The 22,352-nt window shown below is 39.8% G+C and overlaps 1 protein-coding gene and 1 pseudogene across 1 annotated transcript in view; one reads left to right on the top strand and one right to left on the bottom strand.

The window, feature by feature from the left end:
- The window catches only part of CNTN1 (contactin 1), a 239,818-nt gene extending 226,794 nt beyond the window's left edge, over window positions 1-13,024 (top strand). Inside the window, exon 25 of the mRNA XM_061467767.1 lies at window positions 10,650-13,024. Within this exon, the coding sequence (XP_061323751.1) occupies window positions 10,650-10,729 (80 nt within the window). The 3' untranslated portion in view covers window positions 10,730-13,024. The remainder of the gene's footprint in view (window positions 1-10,649) is intronic.
- Window positions 13,025-15,285: 2,261 nt separating this feature from the next.
- Window positions 15,286-21,869, bottom strand: LOC133276394 (neurofilament medium polypeptide-like; annotated as a pseudogene).
- Window positions 21,870-22,352: the final 483 nt, after the last annotated feature.

Raw genomic sequence — 22,352 nt, forward strand, 5'->3', positions numbered from 1 at the left:
AGATGTAAACAATTGCTAAGGCAAAACAGAACGCACCTTATCAAACCATTGCCTTACTTGATCTTTAGGCATCTGATGCCAGAGTTTGCAAACCAAATTAATTTCGTGCATAAGTCAATGGGGAGAATTAAGCAACTAAGGCAGAGGTTCAAAATAGCCTGGATGCTGACCAGGAATGACCAGATCTTAGACCAACTGGAAGGCTGCACTGAAAAGAGACGAATGTCTAGAAAACCTATGTGTTTTCCAGACTGGTGTTTTCCTGACATTCACTGGGTATCAAATCCAAAATAATCTATATAACACACCCGATGTCTAAGCTCCCATTATAATCAGTGTAATTGAGAAGCTTAAACCAAATTTGTAGCATCTGAGATGCCCCAGAAATCCACACAATGCTGGCAGGCATGACATGATCTACAGAGGACCTGAGGTCTTCTAGATCAGCAGCTGGAGGCCAGACAGGACACCAGAAGACATCTTTTGGCCTATATTTCATGCATATGAATTGCACACTTTTGCAAACCTAAACTATTTCCTTGATTTTTGTGACTGCTGTTACTGTGCTAGGCTACCATGTTGTCAGCCTGCTGTAGATGTACTCTGAGCAATTCTTAGCACTTGCTGAATTATGTGTGAATTAGGTTTAAGTAGAAGAACATCTAGTTCAGGAAACCTAACTGGCCTTCAGGTCTTTACTTAGGTATTAAAAACACAGCACATTTTAACTAACAATTACATTTGAAAGTCAAATGTAAAAAAAACTAGAAATATTTGTTATTTCTAGCTCAACCCCTTTTCTAAGGGAGAGTCCTTCTTTTATGTTTTCTTCATCCTCTACCTTCTCACAGAGAACCCAGTCATATGCTGAAGAGGGAAGCAAACATCCTGCAGCAACTTTACTCTCATATAACCAGTCAGCTTCCTACAGAATACGTAGTTTTAGTTGAGAATGATACAAAAGAAGTTTATCAAACACAGGAATCTCACATACATTTCTTTTTATGGAGTATCTTGAAATATATGTGCTTATAATATCCCTCTCTGTATATATACTGAGCTGCCTTTCAGTATACAGCTATAATCAGTGTAAAATACAGTCATGAACTTCTGTATTTTACTGGCCAGTGCCCCTTGTACAGTTAGAGGTTTGGGGATATTTTTGAAGCCCGTTATAGTAAATTAATGAGCTACACAATTTAAAATTCATTCTTGAAATACCACAACCAGCTGAAGGCTGGAACTCCTTATTTAACCAATGGAGTCTGTTTCAATAGCTAATAATAGGCTTATCTGTTTGCTTTGAAATATATTAAAGGCTCAGATTCTTTTTTTTTTGTCTCTTGCATGCTTTTTGGATTGCAGTGCTTTATAATCATGCTAATATTAATGTAATCAAAGCAGTCTTGCAATCATTAGGAACTAAAACCATATGGTGCTTGGTTTTTTCTCACTTCACTTCTGTAACTGTGCTGGCCTCAGTGTAATTAATTTATGCCAGAGTAAGGACAAATAGAATCAAGCTCTCAAATTGTAATGCAGGATGAGGAAGAGTGAAGGATAACTTCTGATTTGGGAAAATATTGGGGAAAAAGGAAGATGTACATTCACCTTCAAATCTGAAATCAGGTTAATATCTCTGTTTAAATATGGACATAGAATAATTTATGTACTGTATATGCTTATAGCTGGAGAACAAAATTACAGCTTCTTTGTGTTCAGTGCACTTACATATATACACATATGAATTCCATTTGCCAAAGGCATGTTTTAGGATCCTGAAAAACCATTCACTTTGAAGTATAGCTTTTTCAAAGGAAAATGCAAAATTTTTGGCCACAGTAACTCATAGAAACATTTTATTTTATCTTTTATTTTCCTTTTGTTTATTATTATTTAAAGGGGACATTGATATTTATTGCACATATTAGTATCAAGTAAATCAGGGGATCATTCACCTTTCATGTATAATCAGAATCTTTTGATCATAACTTGGAAATGTCCATATGTTGCAAATATGGTTGTAGTAATAAGAAAAGAGGAGAACACAGGTAAAAAGCATAAGTAATGCTGATGAAAGCAGTCCTCTAACTGCCATGGCACTCTTGTGTTACTGGTCTTGGAACTGATTATGCATCTGTGACAAGAAAGTAGCAGAAAGCTTCTAAACTAAAAATACATGGAAATGTATTTCAAAAGAGCTTTTCTCTAAAAGAACAGTATTGTTCACAATCCATTTTCTGTGTCTCATGGCTCATAAATTAAGTAGAAATACTCAGAATACCCTCCAACCTGGTGCATAAATCTGCCTAAAACAACATATTCAGTTCTCTGGTATTTCTCTTGATTTTCCTTCATCATCACATTTCATTTCATCACAGTTCTAATTTATTTGTACTGCTTCCTTCCAGTACCACAGGTTTGACAATTCCATGCATTACAACATATTTAGTGCTAGAGCAAGCATTTCCTTGAAAAGCCATATTCTCCTTAATTTTGATTTCTTCTCTTTCATGTATTCAAACTCTACAGTAGGACAGACTGCAGAAATGTTTTCATAGCTATTTACGTTTTCTTGGCATTATCCTATAATGATCCTGATGCTGTTTTGTCATTTATGTTTATTTATAAGGGAAAGCCTGGATGCACACAAAGTGGGAATACAACAAAATTTCATTTTTAGCCATAAGGCTCATCACTAAGCTGTGCTGTAGTGGTTGACAGGCTTTATAGCTACAAATTGGATGTGTGTACACGTGGATTTAGAGCACAAGTGAGCTTTAAGAGAACAATATTACAGAGGACAAGAGCAGGATAGGTTACTCGTTATCAGAGAATACTGACAAGACAGGAATCTGTAGCTGCTATACATCAGAAAAAATGTCCACTGCCTTGAAAGGGACCGTGTAACTTCCTCCTGCTTTTATCTTCAGTCTGGCTTTCCACCTGCCTGTTTGTGTGAGCTTCAGAACTGCCTGCAAAATCCCCACTGACGGCTATTGCACAGTCATGTGAAGGCATGAGAACTCTGCAGTGCCTTCAAAATGAACAGAAGCTACAAAGTGGCTCAGGAGCTACTTTGACACAAGTGAGAAAGAATCTAAGAGGAAAATCATATTCTGAATGCCACTGGTTTGTGTTTTTTTGTCTTTCCATGCATCTGTTACAGACCAAAGTCCTCACTAAAGCTGGCCCTACACTCCCAGCTTCAGGAAGCTACTAAGGAATGCCTGAACGATATTTACTTGATGGACAAAGGATTAGTCCTTCCAAGACCCTTAAGTACTTTCTCTTCTGTTTTCAGCAATTTGGATGTTACCTACCAGATACTGACTGACTTTTAAAATGTTTAAGGGGAAGAAGAAATGCTAGTGAACTCTGCAGTCAGAAATAACTCTTTTAATATTCAGCAAGCTTTTCATTTCCACTGTTTCAGTAGGACTATCCATTCATCAATGAATTAAAGGTCTGACATTCAAGTTCAGTTTGGTTGAACTGCTTCATCAATTTATCCAGGCATTGAGATATATCACACAGGTACTTTCAGGGTTTTTATTACACCAACATAGGAACACTATACTCCTTCCCTTTTATGAAACAAAATGCTTGGTATTTTATATACATTGTACTCTACTATTATAAGAAGATGGAAAAAATTCAGAAGATATTTATTTAATTCCCTTATGCTAAGTGTAGCAACATAGCAAAAAACAATATTACAGAAAAACTCACATAGCTCATAGAGTGAATGCCAAGATTAGTACTTTGCTTTAATAGTGTAATTCCTTTGATGTATAGTGATTTATTTTAATACAAATGCATATTCTGTTTACACCTCTTGGTAGGACATTTAGCTATTGAACTATATTTATACAGTATTTTTAATTGCTTTGAGGAATCAAAGCCAGCCAAGTAGGGCTTAGAGTGATTTAAAATAATCTTTGGAAGACACATCTCATTAATTTTTTCCCCTTACTAATCTAGACATGAAGAAGGGAATACTTTCTAGTCGTGACAATTCTTATGTGTTTTAATTTTCAATAGCAAGATGTGGAACTGCCTTATTCAAATCCTTGCAGTATTTTTCAGTTTAGTGATTAACAATCTCTCTTACTTTTATGGATGCCTGGAGTGGTGGTGTACTCACACCTCTCAGTTTTATGCATCCAACCTAGCCAGACTCCTTAGCAAGGAGAGTGATTCAGAAGACCTAGGTTAGATGTCTGCTGTAACACACCTTTTGATGAAAACTCTCTTAAGAGAACAAGACCCAGTGATTCTCTGACAAAGGCAGCAGTGATAGTTTTCTAGTTACTTCAGTGGCAAAGTCCAAGGAACTTCAGAAACACTCTGGTAGTAAGAAAGGTGCACAGCTCCTTAGTATAGTATTAAGGGAGTATCAAAGAGTTTAGTTCCTTTAATAAACACCAAGGTTTGGCATGGTGCAGAGGGACAAGCTAACAGAAGCACATAACTGTAGAAAGAGCAGTTACAAAGAGGATGGATCTGAAGTCTTGGTAATGGCAGATGATACAGTATAGGGCAGTGGCCAGAAACTGCAATCTGGTACGTTCAGGAATAACATCCTCAGAGGGTAGTGCAGCACTGGAGCAGGTTACTCAGAGGCTGTGAGGTTTTAATCTGTGGAGATTCCTGGGACTCAACTAGGCAAAGCTGCGGCTGACGACATCCAATGTTGGCGACTGTCATGATGTGAGTAGGAAGGCAGACTAGACAGCCCCAGAGGTACAACCAGATACAGCCAGGCATGTTGTACTCCTGTGAACAGTACAGTTTGCATTGTGATTATTTTGCAGTCTTTTATTCCCATACAAATAGATTTACATGCTACAGATAAAAAGAGAAGATAAAATCACATATTTACTATCTTGAACTTACATTTAAAGTGCCAGTGACCACACCAAATACTTTTTTGCTGTCTATATATATTTAAGGGTGCATTTTGTTACATACTGAAATGCTCTGTCCCTTTTTCAAAATACTTAAAGGACTTCGATGTAGAAATTTTCTTGCCTATAAAGACTAGTGCCATATATTTTACTTTCACTGTAAAATATAAGTGATCCTGAAACTCACTAAGTTCATGTGAAGTACAACTGCAACTGTTGCCTGGGTCACAGGAGGACCTCCAAAGGTGTTCTTGCTATTTCTTGAGTATACTGCTTTAAAAGAGTGCATTTCAAAGTATTACCTGTGGTCTTCTATATAACTCTCCATGCTAATGAATGTGTAATGGACATTCATAGGTGTGAAGGGGAAGAGGTATCTGAGAAATAATCTACATTTATTACAGATAAATAATAACCCCACCAGCTGAAAACTGTCTCATTTTCCTCAGAATCCAAGACACCTGTTCATTTTGGCAGTGCAGTTCTGTAGCAAGGCCAGAGTGAATGGAAGAAGCCCCTGTTGCTGCCTGACCGCACTGCCAACACATCAGGTGCCATTGTGAGAACAAACCAAACCGTTTACTTGGCTCTGGCAAATGGGTTTTCAAGGAGGAGAAGAGAGATGAGCACCATGGGGTGGACAAACCACCCAGACCATCAGCAGCACTTCAAATATGTTTTAAATGTTCTCTCTTATTTTCTCATAATAGTTTTAAAGCTGTTCTGCAGATGCACAGCAAACCTTAACACAGAGCAAAGCATGGGCAGATGCATAGGCAGCATTGCATCTCGTACATCTACTCTGCTGCAAAACAGTAATTCACAAGGTTATGAATTACTCCATAGTGCCCTTCTTGAAAGGTTTGTGTCATAGGCAAGAGGAAAATTTCCGCGTGCCCAAAGGTATTCCTAGACAAGGGAAAGTTGGACCTATAACTTAACAATGGTGCCAGTGATGCAAGATAAGCATATTCTAAATAGTTCAGTTATTTTCCATTTACCATGAATAAGGATATCAGAATTTGAATCATGTCAGCTGATACTACCTATTTTTTTTGCAGTAGTCTTTCATGAACACAGTATTTCCAGCTGGGATAGGTGGAATTTCTTTTCAGAAGCCAGTTGACAGAACTACAAACCCACCCACTTAATAAAATTTAGTTTAACCTGAAGAAATTACATTTCCTCCCTTCCTGCTTTTCTTTCTTATGTGGGTAAATATGAAAACACTCAGAAAACAAATATTAATGAAGCCTAATAGATGCTATATAAACAAACAAATGGAACAGGCAAAAATCCCTTTTTCTTTATTCAGGTGGCCTATTTTTTTTGCCAGAAATGTGGACAATCTTAGAAGTAAAGGGAAAGAAAGTATGAGAAGACTTTGAATTTACCTTTCTTAAAGTAAAAAAGAGAGGTATAAAAACAGACAGCCTTGATGAAAGATCAGTCCTTGGATCCTGGACCAAAAGGAGAATATTATTTATGGGAAAATATGTAGGAATTTGCCCATTCTTTCAGAAAAAAAGAAAATCTATTTTGCAAAGCAGACAAAAAGACTAATTTTCTAACTAAATTCTAAATTTACTTTACAAACTTAAACCCTTTATGACTCATATAAAATACCAGTCTTAGTAAGAAAAACTTCTCTTTTCCTTCCTCTTATGAAATGTATGTACTTGCATCATGCAGTGTATAATTGCAGTGACTGTATCATGCAGATAGCTAGACTGCATCTTCCTGAACAACTTGTGCAGCACAAGAGGAGTGGATCTGTAGAGGGAAACAGCAGCATTGAGGATCCAGCACCCCGCTGTATGCTCATGTCAGTTTTTACTCAGCACTGCTTCTAATCCAGTCCTGCACAGGGTATCCCAAGACAGCTCTACAGTGCAAAATAAACCCCAATAAAGGGGGCAGCTGAGATACTCACTTTAAAAACACACTCCTCATCAAACTAGAACAGTCGTGTAGACATCCCCCTTGCTGTTCAGTACCTGGAAATTAAGAAAACTGATGTAATTTAATACAAATTAATTGTTGAACTACCTTTTCTGACAACAAAAGCAGAGAAAGAGTTTTATCACAAGAGGATCAGTTCATGATTAGCAGAGGAATAGCTTGTAGTTTATGTATGTTGGCAAGGAAAACACTTCCACTGAAAAAGAGAAGTTATTCATGTAAGACAGCTTCACAGATGACCAGTAACTAATTTCCTGGTTCACAGATGTGATGAAAGTAAGATTTCTAAACAGGCCTTCTATTTTTTTTTTTTAAATCTATTATAAAAACATACTGATGTTGGGGAAAGGGCCAAAAATGTCATATCTCAAAGATAGGTAATATTTAAAGAAAATAATGATGTAAGAAATTGTCACAAAGGCTTGGGAAATACATCAAAGTCTGACCTGTTTTAATGCCTGTTTCATTTAGGCATTAAATTGATTTAATTTCTTTTGAGTATAATTGGAAGACTGTTGCATACTGCTCAAGATGTCAGTAAAACCTAGGATCTCCATTCAGAAGTAAAAGATTTCACCCTGGACTTTGCAGGGTCGAGGTGGCAACACATAATTTAAAATAAAAATAGAAAGCTGTGGATTAGTGGGACTTTACCAGGAGTTCCTGTGATATGTAAAGATCTTGGTGAAAGAAAACCTGTCCAGCAGTTGTTCTCTTTTATTATTCAGATAAGCAACTACTTTTCAGAAAGGCTGCTGAGAATAGGAGACAGGTAAAAAGTTCGGCATTTTATTTTAAGCTACATTCTGGGTATATTTTTCTGTAAATAGTTTAGTCCTAGGCTTAAAAACATCAACTACAGGAACTCTACAGCAGACAATAGTTAAGGTCTCCATGGGAATACTGCAAGGTTCCACAACTTTTGCTCGGGGCTGTTGTAAAAAACAAAACAACCAACTTCAAGGTGTTTTTCCCTGTTTATTTGAAAGAAATGAGGACTCTTGATATGAAGTCTACTTATGGTGTGTTAGAGTGAGTGGTAGTCAGGTCATGTCATACTGATTTGGTTTTGGCCTTGACTTTTATGACTGCAGTTTGCAATTGAATATGCAAGATGCTGGTTGAGGAGAGAATCCATCTCATACCTGGCCAGACTTCAGAAGGAGCTTAATAATCCTTCTGTTTTAATTTATGTCCACATGTTTATTTGTACATATTCATTAAGTTTATCTGGCGTTTCTCTAGTTTTTAAAGATTGTTAAAACTGACAGATCACTGCACAGAATTAAATCTTGTAGTCTGTACTCAGGCAAAACTTACATTAATTTCCATTTATGAGCTGCAGGAGTGTACCAGCTGTCATGCACTAGGGAATGGTGTTTCCAATAAAGTATGGTTCCTGACATGGTAATCTAACAAGGAGGTGGGTAATCTAACAAGAAAAAAGAAGAGATGATATATTTAAGGTGCTTTTATCCTCCTAATGTTCTGTTAATGTGTGACAGCACATTAACAGCACCTACCTGTCTAAAGGTAGGATTTGCTTCACTGCAGAAAGCTGTTATACATATATCTGCAACAGTGCTTATACCTTGTAAGGAACTGCTGTAAAAGGCTGAATTGTTAACTACTAATTCTGGAGCCAGCAAGCACATCTCAGGAGAAGATTTATTATGCCTTTCTCTTTGTAGAATAGTTACATGCAAATAGAAATGTCCTCATACTTGCTCATCACTCAACTTCACTCAGCAAACTTTTCATGTTTTCCTTCATTAGAGGCATTCAAAATATGAATTTAGTTATGCGTTTCCAACTGCATTATTCTGGTCTGACAAAGGCAGAATACATTTTCTGTAGGTATTCTTAATTATGAAATCTATCTCGTTATTGGTTGGTTTTTTTTCCTATGGCTATTATTCATTGACTTAGAACCACTACTTTGATATTTATGGATACAGGCTACAGAAAATATTCATGTGTTTTATAAATCACTAAAAAGTACAGATAAATATACCCCCATACTTTCACGGTTGCCATTATGTGCAGTTGTTATGTATGAGAAAATACATTCATACATTCCTGTTCATTTTAAGCATCAAATTCCTCTGTTTATGGATACGTCCCATAGCAATCATCCAATTTTTTTCCTTAATTTTAGCTTTCACTGAGGTGGATATACTGCTTCCTATGGAAAAATGTACTATTCACAGCAGTGTACCTTTTACAACTTAATTGAGCTGATGAAGAAGGATTGGTAGGTCTCTTGCCTTGTTTCTTCAAGTGCTTAGATATCAGAAAGAGCTTAGGAAGAAATTTTGACTTCAGAAAGCATCCCTACAGCAGTCGGGGAAAAGATGGGAATGGGAGCAGAGAAGAGACAATCAGAAACAAGAGAAAAGGGGTGAAGCTTAGTGTGTGAGACAGGGCAAAGAGTGGAGCCACACAGGGACTTGAGCAAGGACCAGAGTCAGGAGGAGTAGGGTGGTGGACCTAGAAAGAAGGGGGAGAATAAGAGGAATATGGCTGAAATCAAAAACAGATTCTGTGAAAAGCTCTAAAATTCTGGCTTCGTGGCAGATGTTGTGGACTTTCTCCCTGGTGAGAAACCAGGAGCATGTAAAAATGTTTTATTTTAACTTTCTGTGGTAGAAAGAGGAAAGGGAATAGTTGTCTCTGTCTTGGAGGCTGTCTTCTGAATATATCCCTGATGAGTTCTGCATAGAAGTTAATTCATGGATTAGGAGGCAGTGCCTGTCAGATCTGCTGCTGCTGAAATCTGAGCCGTTTGGTTAGTGTGCTGCATTTTCAGTATCTTTCTTCCTCATTCAGAAGAACATTTGCTGGAGAGGTGTCCAGTGGGATGGTTCCAGTAGCTCCTTGGGACTTTCAGCACTAGGTACAAGCACTTCTGTCCTTAGCCTGGGTTCAGCAGCAAAACGAGCAGCAAGCTGGGTCCCATGCTGCCCACCTACGTGCTATCATCCTGACCTAGATGAGCCTGTCTGGGGTGAAAGAACTGCCTGTTCTCCAGCTCCTTTGGCCCATCTCCAAGACCAGCATCGAGGCACAGTTAGGCTGGGTTATTTTCTCATGTAGATGCTTCTTAACAGGGAGCTGGACCATGGCAACACAAGCCGTTTAACATAATATCAATCCTTATGTCTGTTTGCCAGAAAGAGTTGTGTAAACTTGGTAAGCTGTTGATTAATATTTTTTGTCTTAAAATATTGGTTTAAGAAAGACCTTTGTGACTGTAGCAGATGTAAATGCCACGCTGCTAGAAGTCAGCCATCTGGACTTTGTAATCTGGCAGGTAAACAAACGGACCAACCTCTTTGACATCTTTCAGATTATCGCTGATCATATGAACATTAACATTTCCAAAGGTGTCTCTTTGCTTCATCACATTTCAAAGACTCCATTAATTTTGTTTTCAGATGTTTAAATATTTATTTTGACCTTTTACCTCCTCCTATAACCTCCTGGCTTTTTGGACCAGCAAAATCAAAATACACTGTGTGTTCTGAATGGCTTTGGGGCTTGTTTAAACATGCTGCGTAAACAGCTCTTGTAGAACAAAAGAGTGACTCCTCCACTGTACTCTAGCAAGCCTCTTTGTCCATTCCAAATTATCCATGCAGGTAGGGGCTGTGCTGAGATACACCAGCTGGTTTTCCAGTCATCAAACCTTGCGTTCTTCTCTCATCCAGGGTTGTTCCTCCACCAAGTAATGCTGAAGTAAGACCAAAACCATGTTGTTATCTGTTCAATGTGCAGGTGCCACTGCTGGAGTACCAACTCTGCTTCTGGTCCTGGTGGTGCCTACCCTGGGTGTCCTTGCCTGCTCGGGATTCTGAATGTAGCTGGATTTACCTTGTCCTCCACCTAACACAAAGGACTCCCTTTGAAGATGAGGACCATGACTTTTTGATTCCTGTGGCACCATCCTAAGCCAAATAAATTACCCTTTAAAATAAATTACCCTACCAATTTCCTATGAACTTTCAGAGGACTGAGGCATCCAGGAACTCCTTCATGAAGTAAATCAACTTTTGAAAGGCTAAGAAATCTTTTTAACTTGTTCCAATATGCCTTATAAAACACTTATGCTGATCTGTGACAGTTGCATGATTTGGTCAAATGGGGCAAGTTACAATGTTAAAACCCAATAACATAGGCTGTACAGTGAAAGTAAAATCACCATACGTAGGTGCTTTAACTTGAATAACAAATTGTGAAATATAATAGAGATTGAAATGTTGATTGTATGTGATAAATGTAAGAGTACTACGTCTGTCTGTACTATCTTATATGTTTTGTGTGCTGCATATTTTTGAATGGCCCCATCATCATTTATTGGGATTACTGGTTTTTTGAGAGACAGTCAAAGCAAAAACATTTCATTTTTTTAGAGCTGTATTTCTTGAGGCTGTTGGATAGAATTTGAAGAATGAAATAAAAGTCAGTGACAAGGATTTTTTTATTTTAAATATCTTCAGAAGACCCAAGACGTGCATAGCATGTTCAGCTTAAAGGAATTTACATGTGCTTCACTGACACAGGATTTACCATATTCTTTTTTTAAAACAAACCTGTTGAAAAATTCCATTATGGACATTATTGCTGATTTTAGGAGTCAAATGTCAGCTTTCAGGGAAGCAGCACAATGTATTGGTTTTGAGTTAATATTATTACTAGTATTATTAACATAGCAATATAACACTTAGACGTTTGGAGATGGAGTCCATGTTAAGATCAGCCAAGTGGACCACGAAATGACAGGAAACGTATGTTATTTTTTAAAGTGAAAAGTTTTAAAATATAAAAAAAAGAGAAAGATATACAATAAATGGCAAAAACAGAGTAGCACAGTAAAAAAAAAAATTATATTTACGTTTTTATGCTGCAGACACCAGGTGTTACCTTCCTGTAATGAAGGCGGACATTTGGGAGAATTATGTGCTTTTTCACTTGATATTATTCTAATGTTCATAGCATTGTAAATAAGAGTTTTAAAGTTCTGAGACTGTTTCCCTATTTGATAGAGTATTGAATGATCCAACTGTGTGTTAGTACATGAAAGTCAGATCTGAACTGTTAGTTGAAGTTAAATGTTTACTATGGCCTTTGCAAAATGGGAACTCTTAGAGACAGCGAATGTTTTTGTTCTGACTGTGTCTAGAGTGTTTCTGTGTTGGGTTTTTCATTGGTTTGTTTGGATTTTTTTAAGTTGTTAAAGAAATGCACATTCCTTTCATTTTCCACAGTGTGCTGGGAATTAGTTTGAGTGTGAATGTTGAAGAAACACGGTGATATTGAATCAGCTGGCTCAAGTAATAGTGCAATGTCCGATGCTTCAAGAATTATAAGCTTTGAATCATATTTTATTAGCACAACCTTGCTAGCTACTTAGAAATAGATTTTATCTTTTTAGAACTGATGCTGTAGAGGTCCGTAATAATATTTACATGAAGCAAGAATAGATCTATTAATAATTTACACCCCCTTCTTTAATTTGTATAATTTTGTACTATATATTTACATGTAAAAGTGTAGAGTCTTCATTAAGAAATATCAATAATACTGTTTTAGTTTAATTTTAACTATTTGTTACAAGATGAAAATTTTTTAAATAGGTGAAAGTGGTAACTTCCCTATAGAGGAATGTCAAAGTGTCAAACACTACTGAGTTTCATAAATTGTATAATTGTTTGAAAGAGTAATGAGCTGTCTTCATACATAAGAAACTAATACGCTGTAAGCCTTCTGTACAAAAAAAATGTGGTTTATTGTGTTTCATTTGGTTTGGTTCTTTTGCAGTGTGACTCATTTTTATATAATCTACAACCACAACTAAATCTTTTGCCAAATGCATGATTGCCTTTTACTTTTCTACTACATGGTGTAAAAAGCAAAACTGTTCAGTTTCTGCATGGAAATGACCTGGGACGGAAAGCCACTTCTTTTTTTAAATCAGCAACACAGATGAGGTAGGTCTCACATACTGATCAGATAGTTGGAGATTTTTCTGTTTCACATAATTCTGCAGACTTGACTGGGACCTTCAGTTTCAAATGGTTGTCAAGGAAAACTAACTAATGTATCATCTGCTTTAAAACGCAAGGTTCTTAATTAAAGTTTATATAGATAGACATATTTGTTGTTTCTTTATATTTCAGGAAAATTGATATTACTATTATTTGATACTGATGAATATTGAACTGGTTTTTTAGTTACTTTTTATCTTTTTTTTTTTTTTCAAATGAGTAGAGCAGGACCGTGCTTTGTCCTTTTTATGAATGAAAAGTAAATTACAATTAAATAAATGTATTAATGTTACTCAAAATATAATAACTGTCTTTTGAATTGGAGCTTTCTAATTTCATTACAATCATGTGGTAGTCTGTGACAGTAAAGGTGTGGATGCGATGAGGTCCTGTGTATTCCTGCCTTGCCTTCTTGTGAATTTTGCTGAGGTTAAAGAACTTTTTTGTGGTAAGGGTAGCTTACCCTTTGCTTTGATTATTGGTGATATAGATAGAAAGATTTTCCGAACATCAGTGTCAGAGAGTGCCCTGAGAGCTTTTCAGCATTTTTGGAAGCAAGAGTTAACCAAGCAGAGTATTTTTTGGGCTAATATTTTCTTCTCCAGTAGATACCCCTCATGGTTTAGCCCCAGGCGGCAGCTAAACCCCACACAGCCGCTCACTTATTCCTCCCACAGTGGAATGAGGGAGACAACCGGAAGAGTAATAATTTCAAGAGGTGAGTTCAAGTATAACTGAGATACTGCCTGCCTTTGACGGTCACATTCAGGCCCTAAAGTGCGCAAAATGTGGCACATAAGAAGTTGGTGAAGCTGACGTCTGTATTGCAGAACTTGGTTTCATTTGTCTTCAGACATACCAGATACGAAGAGTCAATGAGAGTTTCCCTTGTGCCCTGCTCCTGAAAGACTGTTGATTCAATTGGGGTCAGGCTTAGTCCTGGGGAGGAGGAGATGGTCATTACTTTGATTAGGTATGTTTTGTATTTTTATCTTGACCTCTGAGAGAAATAAGGGTTTGAGTCTGTCTGCCAGTTCTCTGCTAATGATTTCAGACCTGTTGGGAGATGGCAGAAAAACTCAACAGCTCTTATCCTGAAGGACATCATAGTCTGAGTAGAAGGTAGAGATTTCAATTAGGAATTTGCACAGAAGGTGACTGCAACATGGTCACTGGTCTTACCTGTTCTGTTTGCCCTGCCAGATGCCCAACCAGCAAGCACCACAAAGCCAGGTGCAGCTTGCCTTGCTCTTGCCTTATCCAGGGGCTGGACAGCATGGGACAAGTATTGGCTGGAGGAGGCCTGAGCACGTGGCATTGCAGGAAACAGAATCCAAGATCTTTGCAGTAACAGGAGAAGAATGGGGCATGGAACATAAACCCGCAGGAGAAAATGTTCACTATTTCTACCCCTTAAAGAACAGCTTGGTTTTGATTGTGAAACTTCTTTCTTTCCAGACTTCAGAGCCTCTAGCTACAGAAGATGATAAAGAATATGCCTTTAAATATTAGATATCTGCCTGAAGACCAGATCTTCCAGTCTTGATCTACCTTACTTTGCTTTAAGCTACATTTCCTACAGGAATTAAAATAGCAGAAATCAGGTAATACCCAAATACATTCCAGGAAAGGTCTTGAAATAGTTCCAAATGCTATTGTTTGGAGATTTTGTTAAATGCATCACGGAAATGGCTATCTTTCAGATTATGACATTATGAGCAAAGAATATTCCTTTGGCAGCAGAATGAATTTCAGTCACTTCTAGCACTTGTATATGCTCCGTCCTTACACAGGTCATCCACCAGAATCTTTTCACAGTGTTAGGGCATCAGCACTATACAGGATCCACCTGCCTTCTGCACATAACAGTGGTGTCTTGCAAAGGAAGATTGCCCCGTCTGTTTCTTCTAGAGATGATACATTTTTCTTTAGCTTTTCTACCACTAATTCCTTGTGCTTTCTCATTTTAACATTATTCATATTTCCAGAAGCAGAAGAAAGAACCGAAAGCATTAAAGTCCACATGAAGGGGAAATAATGTCCACACCTCAAACAGAAATAGTACTGTCTTGTCTTTTCTTGACAGGCTAACATGTTTTTCTTTTACCTGGGTGCCAATTAACCAAGTTTGCTCTAAAGGGTGTAATGAAAAGACACATGAAAATTGTTTTCTTCACTTTAATTGATCTTGACTCTGGTATATTCTCTTGATTAATATGGATGATAATGGAAATTACACCATTTTTTATTTCCCAGACACTTAGAAAACTCATGAGTTAGCTGGTAACTTAGGCAACCCTTAATGCATACTGATGAATGCATTTTACTGGTCTATATTTATATATTTAAGGAGTCTAATAGTCTCTTTAAAACTTGATGATTTTGGCCTTTACTGTGTTGTCACAGCCACTATCTGTTTCACTGAAAGGTACAAAATTGTTTCTTTCTCTCCCACAGAAGACAGCAGACATATCAGCCACTGGTAAAAAGGCAAATCTAAACAGAGAATACAAAGATACTGAGTCAGCATCATCTCCTCTAGATGGCTGTCATGGTGCAGCTACTTACATAATGTCACCTCCATACTTGACAACTGCTGAAAGCAGCGCACAGCAAAAGGTTTCTCGCACTGAGATGGTCCAGCACCAGCCTACCTGTTCTCCACTGGCTGCTCCCAGCCATATTCAGACCCTTACTGATGTTCCAAGTGGGCACACAGCTCTGGGTGGGCATATGCTGCAGTCACTAGGGATGGACAGAACAAAGAGGACTTAACTGGCTGCAGGCCAGTGTTTAAGTCATTGGAAAATACCAGCTTGGCATGGCCCCAGGGCAGTGGAGGGCACCCAGGCAAGTGTGGTGGTTGTCTCCAAAGAACCAAGCCTCTGGCTAGCCATGGGAATGGCACCATGGACTCAGAAATGATGCATTCAGCACAAGATACTGAATTTTCCTTGCACCCCAATTAAAGGAGAGAAGCAAATATTTTCTGGAATTAAGGCCTACATCACGTGAATGGGGAGGATTTCAACAGCCAGCAGCTGAGCTGAGCAGACAGCATTCCCCTCACTGGCAAGCCCTGAAGTGAGCAGGCTTTGGGAGCACACGGTGTTGGCACCTTGGGCCCCCATGCCAATAACCAGGTTAGCTGCATGGTGATGTTCATTTCTGATTCTCACAGGGAGAAAGATATGAAAGCACAAAGTTCTCAGAGGCATTCAGCTCATGGGATTTATTCTGTCCAGGCAGCTCCCTGTGAGCAGTCACTCTGCAGCACCTGCAGCACGGTAGCACTCATGGAACACAGTGGCTGATTTCCACTGATGGAACCAAAAGGTGTTTCCATGCTTCTAAAACCTCGCACTATCCACACCAGGGCTGTTGTATGCAAACCACCCATTAGACTGTCTCTGGACGGCAATTCTCCCAGGACAGGTTTTCAGCTGGTGCACCCCAAACCATGCCACAGCCCCTTGCAACCACTTGGCAGCAGAGGTGTCTGTGTCCCAGGGCTAGTGCTAGCCAGAGGTTGGGTTTTTTTTAGTTTCCCATTCAAAATCTTCAGGATTACTGTAGGTTCTGCAAAAGCTCAGCTCATATTACTAACTTAACTTACGTGTATCTGTGATTCAAAGTGGGATGGGGATGTGCACAGGGCTGTAGGGCAAAGCTGTGTGTGGTGAGGCTTTTGTTGATCCACCTCTTACACCTCATCATTAAACTGCTATTTGTATTGTGAATCCATGTTTAGCAAATTATATTCATGAAATCATATATCATTCTCTCTGTTGAGATTTTTATCTATAGATGTCAATACATATGCCTCAGTCAGACTCCTCTATAACAGCACTCTGAAGCAGTCAATTACCAATCTTAATTTAACTGTATTCTGGCAGAATGCTATAATGCATAGCAGACTCCCTATGGATCAGCCTGTAGTTCAAGGAGATGCCTTTCCATAAAGTGACAGAGTGCCTGCCCTGTCAGAGAACCACAGTACCACTGTCAGCCTCTGAAACACATGCTGAGGCCAGAATGATGTCTCTTCTGACATCAAATCCCAAGATTCATGATTTGATCTCCACTAACAGTACGTGATGAACTGATACAAAAGGCTTTATAGGAAGTGGGTGTGTTTATATGGATGAAACTTCTACAAGTAAGTTAAAGCATGCATTAGGACTGTGACAGAATCTGACAAAAATAATACCTTAAGTAAAACAAACAAACAAGCAAACAATTAAAGCCAGAGATGAGCTTTGCAGGTTTTGTGGCAGCTTTTATGTAAACAGTTTAAACTTTGTGCTCGCAGAGCCAAGACAGAGCAGAATGACTTCACTGGGTTCTGCTCAGCAGTTTTCTGTCATTAACTGGCACTGGCTTCTCTGTGATGTTGCAGGCATGATGATTTAGACAGTGGTACAGGACAAAGGAGGGGAAAATAATTCTTTTTAAACAAGGAAGGAATCAGTAATTCAAACTCCAAAGGCTGAGCCAAACATTTACTAATAAAATGACCTAGAAGACAGCATAAATTTTCACTGCTAGTCACTATATGTTGGCATACAGCACAATAACCCACTCCTTTGGGGTTTACGGATTCCAGGATGTAAGACAATGGGAATTTTTGTATAGAAAAAACATGATTGCTAACTTGTTCCTTTTTAATCAGTACTGAGCAAGCTAGAGGCCTTCACCCTGTTAGGAACACAGGATCTTGAAGGGCATGAACTTAGTTAACACAGTTTATTTCCCTACCTTGCTTCTTCCAGAATATTCTTGCTGCGATGTGATAACCTGGCGAGTTCTGGCCAGAGCTCTCCCTGTGCTCAGACTTCCAGTAAACGAGAACAAGTATTTCCATGGTCAAAAATACTTACCCTGTCTTTATCTGTCTTGCTTGTTTGCTTCCTTTATTGCTTTCTTGTTTTCTTGCGTTTTCTTTCTCTCTCTTCAAACCCCAACTCCCCTTTTCCTCCTTTTCTCAAAATAAAACTGAATTAGGAACTCTAACACTGGTAATATAAAGCCATCAGCAAAGAATAACATCTCTGCTCAGCCTCTGAAGCAAAGCAAAGTCCCTTAAGGACTAGCCATGTATTCAAGAGATTTTATAAGCACTCATTTTCCCAGACAGTTCTGATACAAGAAAGAAGAAAAACCAGCGTGACTTTTACTTCTGTCAAGCCCTGCATAGTCTTCTCCCTAAAGCTCTGAATCAGATTTGGAGGATCAAGAATATATCCCAGTGATTTAAAAAGACTTGGCATCAGAACTGTGGATATCTTAAAGGATTTGAAGACATGTGCTCTGAAAGTTAAGCAAAAATGCGTGTGTTGTGCGTTACCTGGTGACTAACACACAATTTCTCATCTAATTTCATAATCTAACTAATGGACTGTGGGATGCCAACATTTATTCCAACATACAGCATTGCAGAACTGGGGGAAAAATACATAAATCTGGATTTACATTGGATGACAGGGTATTTTCATCCAGGGAGTATTTACTCCCAACATACAGCTTTTTTCAGTGAGATCTTGAAATGCTGGAAAACTTAGATTAATCACCAGTGAAATACTTGAACATTATTATACTACAAGTAAAATCCTGTGGGATGTTTGCTCAAGAGAAATTGAATTTGTACCACCCTAACACAGATCAAACTCGGGACAAGTGAAGTGAAGGAGTTAGTTCTGTGAAATAACAAACAGAGAAGTAAAAAAATTATTTCTAATGATATCATTAAAATCAAAGTGGCTTTGACAGTATTAGCTTCTCAGGAATTAATTAACTAGAACCTACTGTGAGAATAATTGCACATAAACGATAATAATATTGATATTAGACCAGAAGCTGTGATGTCTATCGAGAATTAATTTGCAAAATCAAAACTCAAAGGAAGTCAATTCCATTTATGACCTTTAAAAACGCAATTAAACACAGGATGCACAAAATCTCACCAGAAAGCACATTTGTAAAACTACAATGTAAACCCTTGCATCTAAAAGATCCTTTTCTAAAATCACAAATACATGATCAGTATTTGAAGCATTTCCCTTTGTGTTTATTTCAAGAAAACAAGTGTGGTTTTTAATTTCTATATTCCTGGTCTACTAACTTAATTTTTCGTTGGGCTATTGCTCTCTGCTGATTTCTTGGGATAAATATGAAAAAACAACTTATATCCTTTTGCAGCTCTTCATCCCATGAGCACATGCTCCATGAACACATTGGCAAAGGAGAAATAAAAGGACCAGGACAGCCCTTGCCCCAACAGTGCTGCAGCAGGTTTGGTCTCCAGTTCACTGCAGGTCTGACCTGACACGGGCCCTGCTGAGCCAAGCCCATCTGCAGGTCCATGTCCCATTCCATCTCCATCCCATCCCTGTCCCCGTCCCCAGGGAGGTGCCTGATGCCTGGGGCTGGGGCTGTCCCCAGCTGACCTGCTCCTTGCATGGCCCATGGGTCACCAGCCTCACCATGCTCTGCCATTGCTGGTGATATTTCCTATACCAATACCAGGGACTATTCAAGGAATTCAAACAACTAATGCAGTGAAGCTGCTAAATTTGGCAGATTGGCTATAGAGAACCTTAAAAATCCATGTGGTTCTGAAATCAAGTAAAATATACATTTGGTAACAGCGTTATTGCTCTCCACATGTAACAGTGACACAGCATGGCAGATTGAGAGTGGATCCATAGAAATAATATCTGTCCAGCTGACTGGTAGTTGAGCTTTTTTTTTTTTAATTATTATTATTATTGTATATACATTTAACTGAGCAGGAGGCTTTGAAAGAACAGTAGATGGGAAAGAAAGAAGAGCATGCCTCAAAATAGCCAACTCTCAGCAAATTCTGCAGACCTGTTCTGCAAACTTGCTAGATCTGCTTACAATAAATGAATGAATAAAAGCTGCCACTATTGGTACCAACATTATTACATACCTCATTCTCAAACAGGGCTGCAAGTTTTGGGAAGGAGTTCCGTTCCACAAAGACGCAGCCAGCGCTGGATGGCCGTGCAGGCTCTTCAGCTGGCCTGTATGGCTATCACAACAGTGTGATTAGCCATGTGCTCATGGGGACAACAATTTTTATTAAGGGGCCTGTCATGGTTTAAGCCCAGCCACGCAGCTCATTCACTCACTCCCCCCCTTCCTCCCCACGCTCCCAGAGGGATGGGCAGGAGAATTGAAAGAATGTAACTCCCACAGGCTGAGATAAGAACAGTCCAGTAACTAAGGCATAACACAAACCACTGCTGCTACCACCAATAATAATAATGATAAGGGAAATAACAAGGGAAGAGAATACAATACCACTCACCAACTGATACCCAGCCCAACAGAGCAGTGATCTAACCCTTCTGGGTAACTCCCAGTTTACATCCTGGGCATGACATGCTGTGGTATGGAATACTTCTTTGGCTAGTTTGGGTCAGGTGTCCTGTCTCTGCTTCCTTCTGGCTTCCCCTCCTCCCTGGCAGAGCATGAGACTCAGAAAGTCCTTGGTCAGACTAAACATTACTGAGCAACAACTGAAAACATCGGTGTTATCAGCATTGCTCCCAGGCCAAGAGTCAAAACCACAGTGCTGCACCAGTTCCTATGAAGGAGAAAAATGATTGCTACTGCTGAACCCAGGACAGTATCCATCCACCCCTTATACCACATCATGCTCAGATCCCACATTTTCAATATACCATCACTCTTACCTCATATATATACATATATATATATACATCCAGAGAGAGAGAGAGAGAGAGATCATTCCTTAGTGCATGGACCAATCCCTATAAAGCTGCTGAGTCCATTCGGTGCATGATGTCAGGTTCCATCTCTTGTAACAATCTTTTAGAGAAGGAGAGGCTGTGTGCAGTGTTCACACTTGTGAATAACCCGGGCAATGGTGCCCATTGCTAAGTCCACCCCTCGATCATGAGTCCATCTCTATATTGCATTTCTGCCCTGATGGCCTGAAGTGCCATGGGCCCACCAGCTCAAAATAATTCACCTTCCCCTTCAGCAGTTTCTGCAACTTGTTGCTGGGGACTCCATACAGCTGCCTTCCATCTCTGACTCTTCCAAAGCACTGGAAGGGCCCAGTGGGCTAGATACTAGCCCATACTGTCCCACACACCCTGCCACTAGTGATTGTCCAGCCTTGGGGAAAACCTCTTGGTCCTCCTATATCTTTGTCTAACCTAGACAAGACCCAAACCCGAGTCTGATTAACTCTTGAGATCAGACAAAATGGTCGTGGGTAAAACACAGTCTCTGTGTGTGCCAACATGCTGATCCCCATCACAGTCAGCAGGCAGATCCCAAGGGTACCCAAAGGCCATTCAAAACCTTCAGAACTCTCAGTTGATGCTGCTGTACTTGTCACTGGGGCTGGAGTAGCTGCTGTGCTTGCCGGCTCTCCCACCACCAGCTTCTCTTTTTCTGAGTCCAGATCTTCCTCCTCTGCCTTGCTGGAAAGTGCTGCGTGGTCGCCTGCATTCTCCACTTGTCCCGGGTGCCCGAGGCTGGACCTGGCTGAGGCTCCCAAAGGCAGCATCTTGCTCTCCGCATCCTCCTGGGGCTAAGGCTCCCGGGGCTCTGCCGGCGGCTGCCGGGGGATGCTCTCAGCTGCTGCGGGGCTCGGCTCCTCCGCTGCCTTCTCCTGCTGCTCGGCAGCCGCCTCCTTCCCCTCCTCGACCGCCCCGACCTCCTCCACCGGCAGCTGCTCCCTGCTGGCCTCCAGCCCCACTCCTGCCACTGCTTGGTCCCCGGGGCCGCTCTCCCGGGCCTCTTCGGACACCGCCGGCTCCCGGGGCCGCTCCCCCTCGGCTCCCCGCAGCCTCATGAAGAGGGAGGCGAGGGCGATGGCCAGGATGGTGACGAGCAGCCGGACGGCCAGGTACAAGTCCACGGCCACGTCCGTCCCGCCCTGCTGCTGGAGCCCACCTGTATTACAAGTCATGGCCATAAAGTACAGTGAGATAAGAACCTTAGCCCAAGCCCCACACTTGATAAACACCAACACAGCAAATACCAGCTGTAAGGTACGACATGCTGAAACTGTGTGATCAAGGGCAACAACTTTGAGAGCCAATAAATCAGCATTGTGACAGCAGAGTGACCATTAATCTGAAACAATGAATGCTTATCACAAATATGATTAGACACACTCTGGTCAGATCTGTCATTATTTCAACCCTTCGTGCTCCACCTTGGACGCCAAAAAGAACTGTCTTGGCTTAAGCCCAGCCACGCAGCTCATTCACTCACTCCCCTCCCCTTCGTCCCCTCGCTCCCGAAGGGATGGGGAGGAGTAGTGAAAGAATGTAACTCTTACAGGTTGAGATAAGAGCAGTCCAGTAACTAAGGTATAATACAAACCACTACTGCTACCACCAATAATAATAATGATAAGGGAAATAAC

This window comes from Pezoporus flaviventris, unplaced genomic scaffold (assembly GCF_033815535.1).
Source record: "Pezoporus flaviventris isolate CSIRO_AGI_PZ_B2104156 unplaced genomic scaffold, CSIRO_AGI_Pfla_v1 ptg000045l, whole genome shotgun sequence".
Classification (NCBI taxonomy): Eukaryota; Metazoa; Chordata; class Aves; order Psittaciformes; family Psittacidae; genus Pezoporus; species Pezoporus flaviventris.